Source organism: Nilaparvata lugens, chromosome 11 (genome assembly GCF_014356525.2).
Source record: "Nilaparvata lugens isolate BPH chromosome 11, ASM1435652v1, whole genome shotgun sequence".
In the NCBI taxonomy this organism is placed as follows: Eukaryota; Metazoa; Arthropoda; class Insecta; order Hemiptera; family Delphacidae; genus Nilaparvata; species Nilaparvata lugens.
Window position 1 is genome coordinate 18,235,379 of NC_052514.1, and position 19,168 is coordinate 18,254,546.

A 19,168-nucleotide genomic window follows, 5' to 3' on the forward strand; every position below is an offset into this window, starting at 1 on the left:
TATCAAAAGTCAAAGAATTCATGATTTCATTATTTATCCTCTCAATCGAATCACTTGAAGGTGCATTTTGATGGTCTTGAGGACTTTGAGGTACCTACATTGAACACACAACAAAAATTCAGTTGAAGGTAATTTATTGAACACTGCAAACCCACAAAATATTTTCCACATGCTAAAGTAGATGCAAAAGTCAATATCTTAAATTACCTCGTTATGGAGAAAAAATATCTATATAATAATGTTTAGTTTATTAAAATAGGATTTCACCACGCATATGCATAGTAAACTCAATAAATTAACCAATTCTTATAGACACAAAGTTTACAACAAGTCCACTGCTCAAATACTATCGCTGTGACATAGGCTGATGGAAAATATGTCTCCAACAATTTGAATCGACTTTGACCAGATATATCTAAATATATCATTGACTCCATTTTCTAGTGATCGTTGACTTCTATTGATAGAGAGACACTAACAGTTAGAGTTGGTTGAAAGTTTAAAAATGGCTTTTTCATGGAACATGAGTCATACAGCAATACATGACAGAATTCATCGTAACAACATTCCATCATTTACTGTAGGCTATAAGTATTCTGGATAATTCCCAAATTGGAGTTCATACCCCACATATTTTTACTCAAGAAGAGATTGGAGACTAAAATTCATTTCGGGAATAGAAATATTATATTTTAGTTTGGAAAATATGTCAATACAAATTTTTCTTCTGTGAAAGATGAAGAAATTTGATATGGAAGTACTCTTTATTAGGCAGATTCACGACTTCACCGCATTCAATCTTGAAGATGCTCAGCATTTATCATGATGATAGATTCAAAATTGAACTTGAAATTCAGCATAGTATGAGAAAAGAAAGGCTTGTTAGAACTCATATTTCTACCTAATCTACAATAGAAGCGACGGGCAAGAATGTAGATAGGCTTAAAAGATATAGTACAGTAGGATGGAAGAAAAAATATGAGAGGAGTTGGACGGGGAAAGAGATTAAGAGATGAGGAAAAGGAGAAATACTGTCGATATTACAATGTGAAGCCAAATTGCACCGTTCAAAGGCGCTGATCAATGGTGGAAAGTCCCACCAGAAGGAATGCTGATGATATTCCAGCATATCGGGCAAATGCTCAAACGAACATCTCAAGACCCAGAGCAGGCCCTTCCGTTCTGGCTGGTTAGCATAATGATTCTTGGCAAGTTTTTTAGCATGGCATAGAAAATCTGCTATCATAGTACGCTAATCAAAATCTGCTATTGTAACTCTTGAAAAATTCTCACTGACCTCTTCTCTAAAGAACTATGTTCCAGCGTTAAAGCCAAGGAGTATAGAAGATAGCATTATTAATTATGCTATATTTTTATTATGGTATAGAATGAACAGATTGAGAGAGTCTCAGCCCGTTAATAATATTCTAATATCAACTATGATTCATAAATAGGAAGACTCGAGAACTGCAGGGCTCCTGGATGAGTGTAGTGTTCAAATACTATGATCTGAAACAAGCGAGAGAATTATTAATTTATTTATAAATTGAATGTAGGTTATATATTTTCTCATACAAGAGAATGGATAAATGAATTTGTTACCTGAGAAAAACCCCTGAACATTGTGAACAAGTATAGTTATTCTATGAATTCAATCATAGATGCATACAATAATTGAAATACGAGTATTACTGTACTATAATTTTAACAATCGATATAATGTGAGCCACAAATATGACCACGCGACCACGTGCTCTCCTAAAATTTAAAAATTGTAGATTTCTGTTATTTGTTGCAACATGTGCTCTGAACATATTGTATTGTAAGAATATGAACGCTCAAAGAGCTAGAATAATAAAAAGAACCGTTTCTCGAAACTATTGAGAATGCATTTGAATAGCCTACCTAGCCAGATGAAAGGGGTCATTATTCTTTTCAAAATAGTTTGAAACAAAATCATTCTGTTATAGAAACTTGCTAACAGTATATGATAACAGTAACGTCAGTCACAGACACGTTTACAATAGAAACCACATGGCCCACTGTGTTTTGTGTCAACCCTTGTATAAATCTATAGCATAAGTTGATGGCAGGTAAATGAAGATTGTGTATAGCAATATAGATATATAGTTAGGAGAGAAGTAAATATAGATATGTAGTTTACAATGTAACCACGTGGTTAGCATATGCTACAATTTTACCACGTGGTCAGCATATGAATATTATTGAAGCAATTATTTGATGATCAATTATTTGAATGGTGATCACATAAACCATAAATATGAACGAGTACATGTTTATAAACTAGGGCGTGAAGTAGATTAGGCTATATGTATAAAGTATTCAACAAATATAATGTTATATAATAAATTATAATTTAATAATTATTATAAGCTAATTAAGTTAGTTGAATCCGAATTCATAGGCTAAGGACAAATTATAAATAGAATAAATTAGGTATATTTGATTGAAACATGTTGACAATGAGTATAAGAACCTGCTTAATTAATTAAGTAGTAATTGATTGGTATCTTATTAATTTGATTTATTCAACTCGATTGTAATGATGTACTGTATGACATTGTATTTTGTTCATTTCATGTATTTATTATTGAAGTATTTGCCATATTAGATTTATAAGATTGATTACTGTATTAATCAAATCAATGTATTCAAATGTCAGTATCCAAACTTTAGAGTTTAAATATTGGTAAAATGTATGATATCATTTGTTTTAATAATGAAGGGGAGCCATAGTTTAAAATGATAACATAATAAACATTATAGTGAATTCAATTGATATTTGAATTCAATTTGTAAGCAGAATATTAGCTGATGAGTTTGAGTGTAGGCGGAGCTAGAGGGCGAAGGGTGATGAGGGGTGGAAAATCGTGGTTCTAGTATATAAACAGGCATACCCTGTCTTGCAGTTAGTGGCTGTTAGTTGCTGTGAGTCTCTTGGATTTTGGACAGTGTTCAGTGTAGGAGTGAGTTTTTGGTTTCAGACTTCAATTATCCTATAGGGAATTGACTGAGCCAGGTAAAGATTGTATTTAGAATTTTCAATTTTTCTCATTTCAAATCCACACCACCCCACCCTAAAAAGCCCAAATAAGTATATCAAATTTTATAGCATTATAGTAAAGAGCAAACTTAATTATTACTTCTCTTTAAATTCATATCTAAAGACACAATCTTATTAATTTCTTGAAGCTTACAGTTGAAATTCACTTCTAAGCACAAATAATAGTTTTTTAAAGCAAGGCTCCCCTAATCATATTCATTCTTTAAAATTTATCAATTCTCTTATTTTTGACTATAATCATATTTTTAACTAGAGTTGTTCAATATTTTGATTTAATTACTTATTTTTCAAGTGACCTGATAAAAGTAATAAGAACTGTTTGTTAAATTTTGTTGTATAAAATTAAACTTGAACTGTAGTACTTTCGAAAACTCCATAATCTTGTTTATTTTGAATCATTACTATACTTGAATCAATTTTATAAATTCTCTTAAATTTAAAGTTTACCAATAAATTCATAATTAACCTTTGTTTTGCCTTTCACTTCGTACATTCCCTTACACACGACCCTGATCTATCTCTTTTTATCTTTTTCTTCTATACTATTATTAGTTCAGTGAGTGAAGTTACAGTAAAGTAATTATTTTATCAATTCATAGTAATTGATTGGCGCCGGGCAAAATACCGTATAGAGTGAGGGAGTTCGAAACCCACTCTAAACAAAGACCGACAATGGGAAAGAGTTCAAATGCAATGACGAACTATCGAACAAGTACAAATGTAGTCAAGGTATTCTAAGCATTGTGCTTAGTATATATCCATCCAATCCATTAATTTATTCCTTTATTTTTTTAGTTGATTTGAGTGTTTTATGTATCATAGGTACATTCATAAGTATGATATAATTATTTCATCTGCTGCTTCCTAACTGTTGATGAATGTCTAGCAGACATCTTCATTGGAAAAAGAATCAACGACATCAGTTGGTGTGATAGAGACGTTAGCATTATGCGGAAACTAGAATCTAGTTTCTAGATAAATATTCCCAATAAGGGAAATATTAATATTAATATTCCTAATATACCCTTTGTGCTGATCCTGATAAATATCCCCAATCCAGTCGAAAAAACAATAATTATCTTTGAAAATGTATAATTGCGAATTTGGTATTTTCAAGATCTAGGTACTTACAGAATTAACTCCAGCAACCAATAGTGGTCCAGGAATATAGAGAGACAGTTGAGGTCCTATGCTGAAGTACCTTCCAATGTTGAAATTGTTCACGAAAACAACTCCCTTCCCCCACTCTCTCATGTTCAGGAAAGTATCATGAATATCTTCTTCTTCAAGTTCCAACTCAAATTTGAACATTGTTGGGCTGTTTAGCTCTCCGGAATTAGATGTCCATTCCCTCCACTTATTCAGGCTGTGAATAGAAAAACAATTCATTGAGTGGGGATAGGATTCTCTTGTTGGTTGAACTGTGCTTCCAATATTATAGTGGATCAGCTTTACGTGAATTATCAGTCTCCAAGACTTTTTCAATTTTCGCAAAGTATCCCACCACAAGTGGAAATTATAACTTCCATGATTATTCAGATTCATAATGAAGAATAAAATATTCACGAATTGTATGGTTGAATTTTCATCTCCACACATCTCTTCAACTTCCCTGATTTATTCGCTATAGAATGATTTTTTAAAAAGCCTTTAATATTCAATGAGCCTCACCTACAATATTGTCATGAAAATGTCAAATAGCTTTATTTGAATAACTACGAATAAGTAATTTATTCTCTTCTGAAACTTCTTCAAAACTTAATTCAAAATCTTCAAGAGAATACTCTACTTTTCGACCCATTTGGGTTGGAAGTCCAGAGTATATATTTCCCCAGATACCCTCAGGTTGTAGGCCGCTGATAGTAACGGATCCTTGAGATAGACCTTTCTTCTGATCAAAGTCTTCCAGAGTGAATCCCATGCTGTTGCGTCCCATATTCTCAACAAGAAAATCAAAAGTGTATGTTCCATTTGGGAGATTTATTTTCTTCTTGTCGTACCTGTAAAACAAAATTTCTACAGTATTTTTCACTAGGATTGATCGTATGGTCTAATTTATTGCATTTGGATTGAATCACTTTCACTATCTATCTACTTACTGCTGAATGAAAAGCATGAAAGGTTTCCCGATAATATTTTTTAATTGTTTTGGTGAAACAGTTATCATAAAAAAGTTATAAAAATTATCATAATGGAATAAGTTGACATCGTTCAGAAGGGATTGTAAGATTATGTCTCACTCTTTTACTCGAAGCTGCAGGCTAGAGGCTACAGTGCTTATAAATTCAAGTTTTAAATGCGTTTCAAACAATGACGTTCATCTTTAGCGCTTTGATTTTTGTCATGATCCGTAACTCAATGCTCATACAATTAACACAATTGTTTTGTAATCATCCGCAGACTCATAAGAAGCGAGAAGATTTCTACTTTCTCCAATCAGTAGAATAATTATAAAAACTTTCCACTTGGAGTAAACAACTACAAAACAACCTATTTTCGACTATGTGTAACCTTATTTAAATTTTGGAGAGGAATAGCACAAGGTTACCTTTTTTTCTTCCCATTCATTTTTATGATGCACTTCTTGTATGAATCAAAGAAGAATATACTCCCTAGAACAATTGAATCGGTATTCTCAAATAAATATTTACATACTCATATTTACATGCTCTCCAGAATCCGAAATCATGCATTTGTTTGGCGCTTCTCATTACATCAGTGAATCTTTTCCCATCCACCAATAGTATCACTGTGTCATTCACTCGGCCAAAAATCTGAATTTCTGGATCTTCTTCAACAGGAAGGAAAATTCTATATAAAGTGTAGCCATAGCTTTGGCCTTTCATTTCTCCAGTCCTCATCTTCGATTTCAGAGGCAGTAACTCCATCGGTATTAGTTGGTCCGAGAGGATTCTATGGTCTGATGGCTGGAAAGTGATAAAAGGAATTGACCCACAAGAAAATAATGGAATGAAAATTGATTTCTGAAAAAAATGAATAATTGAACGAAAAGCAATAACTTTATAATTATTCTGTTCACCGCTCTCACCAAGTTTAATGAGGGAAAATCAATATTATTTGTTGAAATTTTAATTTGAAATTCCTCATGGACCTTTGATGATTGCATCAAATCAACCTCACACTTTACATTACCCACGCACAAGCGCAAAGCACAGAGCTCATGTGAGCATCATCCGCAATGAATTTTAAGAAAACAATGAAACGTTGAAGCATAAATTTTCACTTTTAAGTAGTAATTGCATTATCATAAACTCACAATGCTCCCAATTATATCCATGTAGTCCATCTGGTAGAGTGGTTCTATAGCTGGGGAGATAAGCATTTGTTCAATTTTTGGAGGATCCGGTACATAGATTCCAAAAAACTTTTGAACATCTACAAACAATTCTCTTGTCAGGAAATATTTTTTAGTGTAATCACCATTCTCTGTTAGTAGTGCATCACGATCTATAAAATTATATTAGAATTCAAATTAGAAACTTTGAATATAAATTCTATTCTATAATATTATAGTAGACTACTGGAATAAATTACTGCAAGTAATTCAATCTGAGTCTAGTAACAGTAACACATGACATATTAGGAGGCCCATATAAATTATTATCAGTTTCTCATACTTACTTAAGAAGCTCTACAGCCCTGTGTGGACCATGGCCTCCACGCCAGTTCGCCTCCAATCATCTCGCTGACATGCCCGTCTCTTCCAATTTCTCGCTCCCAAGTACGTTAAATCTTTCTCCACATCCTGCAGCCAGCATGTTCTATGTTCTATTAGTTTCTCATATCGTTATATCTATTCGTCTAGCTTACGTGGTATGCCTCTGTGGTTTTCTGAACATCACCCTCACTCGAATAATGAATATACTAGTAGTTCTGTGAACATTAGACTCGCAGTTATAAACCACAGTCTCTTCTAATACTGTCAATCAGATTAAATTCTGTCCTGTCCTGTCATGTCGGCAAGATATCAGTGTATAAACGACTATTGGCTGTTTGGGTTGTTGTATCGACAATGCTAATAATTTGATGTAAACAGCTATGCTACTAATAATCAAAAGCTTACCGAGTTGAAAGCTGAGAAAGCAGATACTATGCGACTTCAAGTTATCAATTGCATTCCTCACTGCATGCCATTAATATTCGACACAACAGCTGTTTTCTCAGTAAGTTACATTGAGATAATGGAATCGCATGCGTCATTGCATGCAATTTATAATCCACTCGACAGCTGATTTTTGATGAATGATTCTATAGTCTGATTTTTACTCTAATATTGGCGTATGAAGGAAGCTCCTTTTCCTTTTATATTATCCCTGAAATGCGAAATTTCTAAAAAACCTTGTATAACCGTCGACGCGCAATTTAAAAAGGAACATACCTGTCAAATTTCATGAAAATCTATTACCGCGTTTCGCCGTAAATGCTCAACATATAAACATAAAGATAAATGCAAAACCGTCGACTTCAATCTTAGACCTCACTTCGCTCGGTCAATGATTTTGTAAATTTGTAAATGCTATGTTCACATTGCTCCTACGGTACTTCATTGATCAATTGATCAAACTCTTCATTTTGTCTAGAACTCTTCCCTGTTTCCAAAAATTTTGTTTATATTAATTATCAACTCTTTATTCCATTCAACCCAAATTACATTATTATGTTCAATGGAATCATCTTCATTTTGTTGTAAATTTGTGTTGAAGAAATCTGGATTCTCTAGTGCCCTGTCCAATAGTAATGTTTCAATGAATAAAAAGAAGATTATATTAACGTGGATTCTTATTAGTGCTGTTGAATCCAGCAAATCTATATTTTTCTGATGATTTTTCCTTTATCAGAGACTTACCGTAACTTGTAGTACTTGGCTCGTAGATTATCCTATCTCTTGAAACCCATTGGTTTGCTCCACTCATAAAACCAAAGTTGGTTCCTCCATGGAAAAGGTACAGATTAATAGATGCTGGGAAGCTTATTATATAAAATAGCTTTTTGGAATAATCTGTGAACCAGGAAAAGCATCAGTTGAAGTCAGTTTTAGGTGTATATATTATGTACATGTAGAAGAGCATATTACTATTAAATCTGAAAGCCTTTATACCACTTCAAGTATCAGGGTTTGCTGAAGCAAGAGCACAGAGCCCTAGAGTCTATAAACTCGTCGAAAATTCATGACCATTGAAATTAAAATAAAACTTTTTACTTATATCTGATAGGTTTTATGATACATCAGAGGTGAAATTAAACTTTCTAATTATATCTGATACATTTAATGATACATCAGAGGTTCAAAAAGAATTTATCACATTCTAAGAGAAGCTGTGATTCGAATGGTGAAGAGACAACATGATTCTAATTAATGGATTCAATGGAATTCGTGCGTCCTATAAAATTCCAATTGATTTATTCAAATTTTCAGAGAATTTAGGAAATTAATTTCCATTTAATTGATCCTTTTTCATTTTTATTAATCTCTCGCACGATTAAAGATCAATTTTGTTCCTCAGTGGCGGTTCTAGGCCTAGGCTGGGTAGGCGGCCGCCTACCCAGTTTTTATGAAATTTTTTTTAAATTTTTCATGTAAACCTAAAAATGTTAAATAAAAAAATAAATTTTGGAAGTATATTTAAATGTTTATAGTCATGAGTTATATTTTAGATGATTCAACAGAAAATTGTTTTTATTCTATTCTATTACTATGCCACATTTGCAGTGCGTGAACGCAGGGCTTTCTATGCTTAGAACGGGGAAAACATACCTCAGGTCTACAATGACAACACAACGTTCAACTAATCTTTCAATTTTATCTATTGAACGAGAGGAAAGTGAAAGGCTGATTAAGAACCCTGAAAAAAATCTTAGAGGCGTTCAGCAATGTTGGGCAAAGAAGACTACAGTTGTAAATATAAAATGTATTACTCGATGTCCTAAATAATGTTAAAGTGTAATAAACCGTTGATTTCATGAATACTAAAATGTGTATTTATTTCAGAAATTTCCTTCGATATTCCAAATAAATAGCCTATCAAATTGAAATATTATTTGAAAGAATGATTAAAACAGCAAAATTATGGTTGGCCTATTAGCAAAATAGTGTCGAATTGAACAAATTAAATATGAGTACGGTATTAACAATTTTTATATTTAGTAATACATCTTCATTTAATACTTATATGCTTTGACGTCTTTTTTACACGAATTACTTAAGTAGCCCTACCCTAGGTCTATGAATAGACCTACAGTATGATAAGTTTTGCCTACCCAGTTTTTTATGTCTAGAACCGCCACTGTTGTTCCTGGATCGGCGCCATATACCAAAAATGATCCAGATTGTTGCAGTTTTCAGCAATCTTCTTCAGAAATAGAATTCCTCTCTCATTATAATCTTCAACACACATACTTTCAAAAGAAGTAAGTTACAGCCAAAGACAAAGTCGATAGATCAATTTATTGATTATCGATCCAGTATTGATATTTATTCACTTTATCGAAATAATCAAATTGAAAATAACAGGCTATGAGCTATTGAATTATTAATGGAAGGTTATTTAATTGAGCTAGAGTCTCACTCACCCAATTCACTCCGTGTAGTATGAGTCTGACCCCAATGGTCAATCCTACCACTTGAGAACTCCATCACCATGGCGGGGCGGTAGGGTTGCAGTTCACGCAAAGTCGATAGTTCGTGCTCCACATTATCTTGGAAGGTGGCTGTCATTAGAACTGTAAAAATAAAATTACAAACTTAGTTATCATCATTTCAAGCTGTTTGGAGTACGGTATAAGAATACATTTTCATAAATGACACACTAATGATTTGATGTAAGATTGGTACACTTTTTAAAGTGAAGAATAAACTTGAAGAATATCAAGCTTTAAAAATTATTCTTAGTTTCGTTTCAGATACTGGTCATTAGGAAGAGTACATCTAAGTGATGAGGACATAGAAAAAACTGATGAAAAACATATTATTAGTTGCTGGGAGAATGAGTCGAAATTTGATTGATTTTATCCTTGTACCCAATATCAGTCAGTCTCCAAAGGAATATATTGAACCATTCTGTTTACGTTTTCAGAAGTAAAGTTTTCGAACTCTCATAATTTCAAAGCATACTGCACTGAAAAAGCGCCGAGGTGCACGAAAATATTGTTGTGGGTTATGGAGGATGAAAGTGGTTGGTTTAATTTGGGATTTGGGTGCGAATTGAATCTAATAGTTTGATATTTCTACATAAAATATGTATTTAGCAGTATGGGATATAATGTCTATGATATGAAACGAACTCATCCGAAAAATTAATATGTGCAACCTGAAGAACTCTGGCGCCAGATCTTTAAGACAATTAGCTAACCAGGTGAACAGACGATATTTCTTGAATATTTGGCTTTTTTATAAGAGGGAAAAATTTATAACAGATGAATTCTGACGTCATCAAACAGAATTTCCCATCGTTACCAAGAATAATTGTTCTTATTTACTGGTAAATGGTATATTTTATGTTATCATCCACCCCATAATCGCATAAACCCACTGGGCTAAGAATGTAAAGGCATCAAACTCAACAAGAAAGTGATATTAAAATTAGAACAAATTATGATGAAGAGGTTCATCCAAGAATTAGATGAGTGCTAATAAGCCGTCCTTGGAGAAATGCAGAGAGTGGAGTGTGGAGCCTTTAAAAAAGCGAATGCAGCGCTACCTCTGAGTCAAACCTAACACCATCTGTATTGGTGCATTATTTTCATACTCAAGACCGTACATTTTTCCTAAACAGAATAATTTATTGTCCATCCCTCTTCTTTCGTGAAGAATTGACAAGCATTTATAATGGTTGCTTCATTCAATATAAAAAACAGGTCGCGTGCGACGGTGCGGGAGGGGGATCAAACAGCCAAGAGCTCTTTCAGTATTCCTCGTACAGTATTACCCAGATCACGGAGGAGAGAACACGGTTTTCCTTCTTCTATGCCCAGGTACAAGTCGAAGGCTCATGTGTGAGCATCATTCTTAGCAAAAAAAGTCTCAGAGGTGAGCAAGGATAACGCTCAGGATATGGAATCCTGCCAGAGCCCTAGACGGCCCATACAATTGGATTGAATTAATTTTCCACATTTTTCTCTAAATCATTTCTATGTCATATTCAATCTTCCAGCTTTATATATTTATTCATTGAAACCCACATCAAATAAAAAATCAATGTCAATATTATGTTATTATTCATCAGTGCTTTTTCTAGAAGCAATCTTGACATCTTATCAAGTGCATTTGATAGTGTTTCTATTTTTTTAATTTAGGCTATGAGTAGGTAGAGTAATAATCCCTAAAATAATTTTTAATGTGGAGAATGTGTGTTTTGTAATTTGATCCAAATGTAAAAGTAGTTCAGAAAAAAATGATTTGAGTTCAATGCATAAATAATTTCAAAATTGAATTACCATAATGAGCATCATAAATAGCCTAACTATGATTATTTTGGTTGCTGATTTCATGGTAGATGAGTAAAGTTATCTTGTTGACAAAATCTCTTCCTCTCTCTATTTTTGTTGGCCTTACTCAGAGTACAACTGACAACATTACATAAAACTTGATATTACAAAGATATCAGTCATTCCTCTCCAATTTTTCATCTCTTGCTTACAACTATTGGAAAGATAGCCTATCATTGATTTATCTTCACATTTGAATCGCTCGCTCACCTCCTTTCTCGACCAGTGAGCCAGCTCGACCAACCAATGCAACATCATCGCAAGTCGAGAAAAAGCTGTTGATACCAAGAGATTCCATTTTCATTTGCAAATACTCCAAGTGCTCATTGCTTTCAGATGAGTTGGAGAAGTATCCGTATTCGTTTTCAATCTAAGAAAAAGCAAAAATATTATAATAAAAGAATCAAGCATTGTTAGACGTCTTCACAAAAAAGTCAGAAAGAATATATTTTTGATAAGATTGTAATTTCTCATCTACCTATATCGCTATAAAATCACCACTCTTCAAAGAGAGAAAATAGTAATATTGTTTGCTTGGCAGACAAGGATGGAGATATTGGTGTCTTACTCGATCGAGAATGGAAATAAGGAAATGAAATCTCTCACCAAATCAAATAGGAATAGTAAAAAATTAATTATATATTGTTGTAATAGGAAAAAAGAATGAATAGCTTTGTCATCTAACTTGAAATGTTTGTCCTCATACTATACGGTATTGAAATATAAGAGTTATTGCACTATTTCATGGCAAAAAATTGATTCACGTGTAATAATAAAGATGACTATACTGTACTGGAATTTTCCCAAGTTTGTTTTATACTTTTCAGAAAATTAAGATAATGACTTCAATAAATTAAAGTTCAAACTAAAATAAATGATAAGGTAGCCCACTTCAGAGTGTTACAAATCTATGTTTCTAGTTATCCTACAAAATTTTCTACAATGAAATAAAAAAATCTATCGAATTATTCATAAAATTAATTATTTTTGCCAATTTTACAGATATTGTACAATTGATGAATTATTCATGAGTGAATTGCCCAATTATTCATGATACAAATAAAACTCAAGTATCAACGAAGGTCTAAAAATATTATTTCTCCAACCTGAAAAAATGTAGATTTGAACAGAAGAAAATTTTTCAATATTTATTATACGGTGATCTACCTGGAACATGATGATTGGTCCTCCACGTTCAACTGTTAGCGGAGCCAGTCTTGGAAGCAGCGTTTCAAAATATTTATCAACTCTATCCAAGTAAAGGTCATCATTTGTTCGCACTTTCAATCCGGGAATCGACAGCAAATAACTAGAATAATTTGGTAGCAAAAAATGAAAACATACCATATTAACTGGATCACTAATCAGATTCCTTCATTCATTTCTGACCAAAATAAATAGGCTATCTTCATATTATAGACAATCAGACATAGCCTTCCATTTTAAACTGTGTTCTATCAACAGCGTAGGCCTATCGACTTCCCGTAATATCTTGTTTTAGTTATAATAACTAGATAGTTAAAATAACTATAATCCTGTAGTATCTAGTTCTTACTCGAAGAAAAATGAAAAAAAAAATATTTATTTACATTTGAATCTCCTATAACTCACTCGATTTTGTGCTGAAAAACGTTACCCTAACTAATTTGAAGACAAAAAGATACACATACTGTATCGTATCTAACATTGTTGAAATTACAAATAGTTGAATAATCATAAAGTTACTGATATTCAAGCAGTCTCGTATTTTTGACGTCTTATAGTAGTTACCGTATATGATGTTGATGACTCACTATAAATTGTGATTCGTTGTAAGGATTCAATCGAGAATTATTCAATTATTGAATTTAGAATATTATAGAATTTTTATTAAAGTGTTCTTGCAAGGATTCATTTTTTTAATATCTTACCTTGGCAAGCCCCCAAAATCCCAATCTGCGCCAATGTAAGGCCCTGGACGAATTATAACAAACAAATCCTCTTCCTCGGCCATTTCAATAAACTGCACAACATTCAACCATTCGGAAAACTGGTAATCAGTCTTATATTCCTCAACACCAAAGTCGTAAACATCTTTCTCTGGTTCATGAAGGTTCCATGGAATGTATCTTGAAAATAAATTTTTATTGAGAACTTTCAATCTATTAAAGCTCTCTTTGAATATGAAATCTCTCTCAGGAGAGAAGAAATAATGAAAGGTTAACAGAATTGCATGAAAAAAAAATAGAGGATTTTATAAACAAGAAATATAGAAGATATTATGACTGATGACTGCCTACAAAGGGAAAAATGAAAATTCAACTAAATCAAATAGCAACAAAAATATAGACTACCTAGAGGAATTTAAAAACAAGAAGTAGAGGATATTATAACTGATGACAGCCTACAAAGGGATAAATACACAACTCATCGGTGGATTAGTATTATATATATTATTATAGAAAATTATCACTTTTCAAAATAAGTTTATTAAATTCATTCTGCTATCTAAAATTGATAAGTCGGCTAGAACAAACAGAGTAGGGTCATCATTAGAAAATGACGTAATGGTTCATACTGCAGTTACTGTATAAACCAGTAACTTACATACGAGTGGCCTCCAAGTAAATTGACGTTTAATAACGAATATTATGATCTCCATTTAAAAATATAGTGGATTATAGGAATGGCCACTAAGTAAGTTGTTTGAAAAATAAAGTCTCACTTGTAGGGGAAAAACGTCCATGAGAAAATAAAAGATACTAAAAACTTTTGAGATGGTATTGTTTATCTAGTTATCAATTTTCTAAATTAATATATTCATTATTTTCTAGAATAACTCTATAGTTGCTATATTAGAATAATGAACTCACGTTTCGACAGTATTACATCCCATGGCTCTCAGCTTCCGCAATCTGTCTCTCCAGTGAGCTGGATGTACTCGGAAGTAGTGCAGCGCCCCACTTAGTATTGTCAGTCTTTTCCCATTCAGAAGGAAGGAGTCTGCGCCAGTACTCAAGCCACTACTAGCCATTCCTGCTTCAATGTTGTAATAATCATACAGCTTTGAAACCATTATGGGATTTTCCAACCCATCAGCATATTGTTCATCTTCTACTGCCTTAGGGTGTGGTAAATCAAAGCTCCCAACCGTCAAATAAAATATCAGTGTTATCAATATTTCTCCTGTAATATAAATAAAAATAAAAATCTCAAAAAATATATAAATTTAAATCACTTGGAAATGGCATTAATGTCCGAAACATGTTGTGACAAATTAATTTAAAAGGGTACTGATTAACTTAATTTATATTTTTATTTATATTAAAATTAGCCCTACAGAAAAAAGACAATTCTTCTGTAATATTTATTTATTCTATTCACCAATAAAATTACATATCAAATAGCAACTACTAGGGGAGAGCAACAGGCTCACCCCAAAAATGCTTTTCTCCCAAATTTATAAACAGTAACATTTCCAAAAGATTGAAAAAACTGGAAATTTTGAATCTATAGAAGAATGAAATAGGCCTCTTTGAATAGAATTTAATATTAAACTCAACAATCCTGGAAGCCCAAGGAATACTTGGTTATTTCATAAAATTTTATTTTAAATATATTATAATTTTTATTAGATAGATTGGTATTTACCATGTTGGAACGAAATCGTTGAATTTTTCAATGATAACAATAATAACTTGCAATTACAGTATACAGTATAACTACTTGCAACTATATTATTGCACACTGATCTTAAATAACTAATAGTAAGTAGCAGTGGCTAGGTCCATCCAATTTTGTAGTTCTGTTGTCACAGAGGTGACAGCAGTGTCATGAATAAATATATTACACATGGCGGATTCAGTGTAACCTCCAGTAAACAATTTAGCTCAGTGAATTTGCCTACAGTAATCTCAAAATATTGCAATTTGTGAATTTTCTATTTATCTACGGTTTTAATGGTACCGGTATGCTTCGTTTATATTGAATTATTATTCGTATTAGACGATTTATACCCACTTGAAAATTGTATAAGAGTGAGATTGGCTTTTTTACAGAGGAATACAGTCGTCACATTTCAATATTATTCCAAAAATGATGGTATCATGGAATTTATTCTGTTATAGTTAGTCTTGATAAATAAATATATTTCTAGATGATTTATTTAACAGAGAATGATCTGAATTTCATTCAAACCAAACATTTTTTTCATAATATAAAGTGACATGAATGTAAACTGCCTATGTACCGATATATTACAAGGTGATATATAATAATGACCATTATACTATTACTGATATATTCATATCATATATTGATTAGCATAGGAGATTCCAAATATTTGACAGTAGGCTATAAAAAATGAATATTTTTTATTTTCATTAAAATTTACAGATTTTTTCAATCAGCTTCATCTTGAAGCGTTTTTCTACATCAATCTATCAATTTAATAGATTTTGGTAGCTAAAAATTCAACTTTTCTTCAGAAATATATTTCAAAGAATGTGCGATCCCATACAATTATAATTTCCAATGATGAAAACAATAAACATTTTTATTATTCCACATTGAAATTTTTTAAATTTCTCTGCGACTGATTTTGGAAAATGACATCTAATTGTAAAAATTGATAATTAAATCACACAAACATGACCTTGTAATGGAATTATTGAATTATCAGGAGCAATAATCAGACAAAAATATTGATAGCAAACAACATTGTATGAAGTACTCTATTGCATGTCAAAGGTCCCTCTAGCTCAATGTCAAAAACGCACGTGTAAGAGTCATTCTTGAAAAAAAAGATACCGGTGATCAATCACCAACATATGTCAGTAAAATGTCAAAAGTTTAAGACCTATTGGTTACTGGAAAACATAAAAATTGGACTCATTCAATAATTTATCTTCATCTATCCATCTCTCTATACATCCTGTTCTACATTATTGTTTTCAAATAAATTTAAATCTATAAATTCTGTTATATAACAAAATCTTCGGGTTAAATTAAGATTTTCTCAAATGTACCTAGTAGAAAAATGATCACTTTGACTCGTGTGTTAGATTTTTTTCCATTGAAACTACCCAAAATGGCAAATTTTGTAATTATTCACTCTCAGTTTTCACTATTGATAATGGGAAATATGGAATTATGATTTATCCACTTCATCGCAGAGAAAAGTTCACAGAATATAAAGAACATGAACAATAAACGCAAACATAAATCATTATGCTCATATGAGCTCTAAGCTTGTGCGCGAGTAATGAGATGGTTGCTGTTCAAAACCTATGGAAGTCATTTTTTTTGCAGAAAATTTTCAACTCAATTTATTAATTCATATGGCTTTTATCGGCAGAGATCCTTTTGGATATTTTTCCTCACTGTATTACCCAATGTCACTCCTAAAGATTATCGACGTAATTTTGAACGAAATAATAAATGGGTAATGATTAAGTTTTTTCAGGTTCCCTGGGCATAAGGAGATTGCATTATTTCAAAACACCAAATTTTCCCCGGTGCAAAGTAAGGGTTACTTCCTAAAATAAAATAATATCAAAAGATGATGCAACTAATCGAATTGATTGAATAATTTTAAAGAGATACAGTATGATCTGCTCTAATGATGCAGTACAATAATTTAAAATACCTATCAAACTGCCAATTATACATTATTATAGAAACAGAATAAAAAATACAAAGACTCAAATCAGATACAATACTAAAAAGTTTGTTTTACCTGAAATAATGAGCGCAAAACCATGAAACCATTTCATTCTTACAATAATTATTAACTAAGAAAAATAATTGAATCTGATTAAGTTTAGATTTTTTCGTAGCTAATAATATCAAGTTCTTGAATATTGAGTGCACATTTCACTGATAATCATTGCTTGGATTTACCTCAAACAAGTTCAGTTAGTGTGGATAATTTTGATTTTCTGGCGTGATTTATCTTCTTGTATTCTAGACAATTTCCAATTTCCACGGTGCTTGTAACCCTACTCTACTCGCGTAATTGGAATACAAACTCATTAGTTGAAAAATGAACAGATCAGAAAGCTGAAATAGTTCTTTTATAATACAGTAACTATAACCATATGGTTATATAGTTACTGTATCTTATACTATGTTCTGGGAGACATTTCATGCTACAACATAATTATAATAAGAGTTCAGAGTAATCAACGATAAATCCTTCCCAAAATATTTACTGAATAAAAAATGAAAATAAATGTACCCTTTTTAACTCTTTTTTCACAACATGTTTAAATTTTAAAGTCATTTTTATTACTTGAAAAGTCGAAAAATATTGTAAAAATAAGAAATTAAGTTAAAAATGGTACCTTGGTTTTAAGTAAAAACAATAATGAACACTTTTATAATGTAATGTAAATACAAGTTATGTCAAGAAAGTGAACTCATAATTTTATTGGCGCTGTATCTATGTATGCAAATTTATTGATGATAGTGTCCAGCCTAGTTAACTAGTGATAGTCCAAGGATAGTATATAGCTATTATACTATATATATTTATACACTATTCTTGGTGATAGTCGACTAGTTAAGCTAAAGCGTTTACTCTAAGCGCACCCGCACACCAGTTAGTCAAGACAAGACACGTTTAGTCACAATACTTCACATGGATGCTTATGACGCAACTCACACTGATTAGTCATTGCAATTAGACATGTCTTGATAAGCAACTACAGTATGTGAAGTATTATGTCTGATCACCATGTCTTGTCTTGTCTTGACTAACTGGTGTGTGCCTAGCCTAAGCAACTATGTGAAGTATTGTGACTGAACGCGTCTGATCATGTCTTGTCTTGGCTAGACTATCTGGTGTGCGCCAAGCCTTAGCTAGTGGCTAGTCAAGTTGACAATAATACCAGCTAGCATAGTGTAAACGCAACATAAGTGCAATTTACATCGCGCGTTATATTATGCTACTTGACAAAAATTTCAGCATCAATTCATGAAGCGGTGTTGATCCTTTTACTATTGTTCTATTTTGGACCTATATTTGGCAAATAACTTTCATGAATTGAATCAATCAAAGACTGATGATACGAATAAAAGAGGTTAGCATCAACAAAATTAATGAACAGTTATTAACTTGTTATATGCTAATGAACATAGATGGAATTACTTCACATCAATTTATAAGTAATGAATTTATTTCTCATTAATTTAATAGAAGTAGCAATTGCCAGCCTGAAATCTGAATTTATCAGGTTTTTAGCTTTTTGACGTTCATATAGATGAGTCTCTAACTTTAACGCTAGTGATAAGGGAGGATGATTGTACAAAATTTGTACAATCATTTACACTGAAATCACTACATTTATTTGTGATGCGGCTCAGTGGTATTTTAATCCTATAAGCATTAAGTTTAGACATTCGCTTAGTAATTTTTGATCTTATTTTCTCTTAGCTTTTTGGCTCAGCTTCTTGCAGTAATCTAATAACTAAGAAGATATAACTATTTTGATCTATCAATCTCTTAACAAAGACAATAGAAGTCTTTTCAAGTTTTCTTCCCAAACAGTGAAGCACTTATTTTTCAACTGGCATGAGTTGATCTTGTTCGCCAGTGAG

The 19,168-nt window shown here is 32.1% G+C and overlaps 1 protein-coding gene across 1 annotated transcript; it reads right to left on the reverse strand.

Moving 5' to 3' along the window:
* Window positions 1-1,377: 1,377 nt before the first annotated feature.
* LOC111054994 (beta-galactosidase-1-like protein 2) lies at window positions 1,378-17,661 on the reverse strand. The gene is made up of 12 exons (XM_039437746.1): window positions 17,307-17,661; window positions 14,443-14,755; window positions 13,501-13,698; window positions 12,758-12,899; window positions 11,801-11,960; window positions 9,677-9,826; window positions 7,953-8,105; window positions 6,363-6,553; window positions 5,741-6,012; window positions 4,875-5,085; window positions 4,217-4,451; window positions 1,378-1,509 (listed from the first exon to the last, which is right to left on the reverse strand). Exons 1-11 carry the CDS (start codon window positions 17,341-17,343, stop codon window positions 4,443-4,445), a joined length of 1,836 nt encoding a protein of 611 aa, XP_039293680.1. The 5' UTR covers window positions 17,344-17,661; the 3' UTR covers window positions 1,378-1,509; window positions 4,217-4,442.
* Between the last annotated feature and the right edge of the window lie 1,507 nt (window positions 17,662-19,168).

What these genes read in the sequence shown, in the direction of transcription:
- LOC111054994 (XM_039437746.1), bottom strand. Translation starts at nt 17,343, where the DNA reads ATGAAATGGTTTCATGGTTTTGCGCTCATTATTTCAG. An exon ending in GATTTTGGGGGCTTGCCAAG is followed by an intron (nt 12,900 to 13,500) that starts GTAAGATATTAA and finishes AAATTATTCTAG; the next exon opens with TTATTTGCTGTCGATTCCCG. An exon ending in GCCAAGTACTACAAGTTACG is followed by an intron (nt 6,554 to 7,952) that starts GTAAGTCTCTGA and finishes ATAATTTTATAG; the next exon opens with ATCGTGATGCACTACTAACA.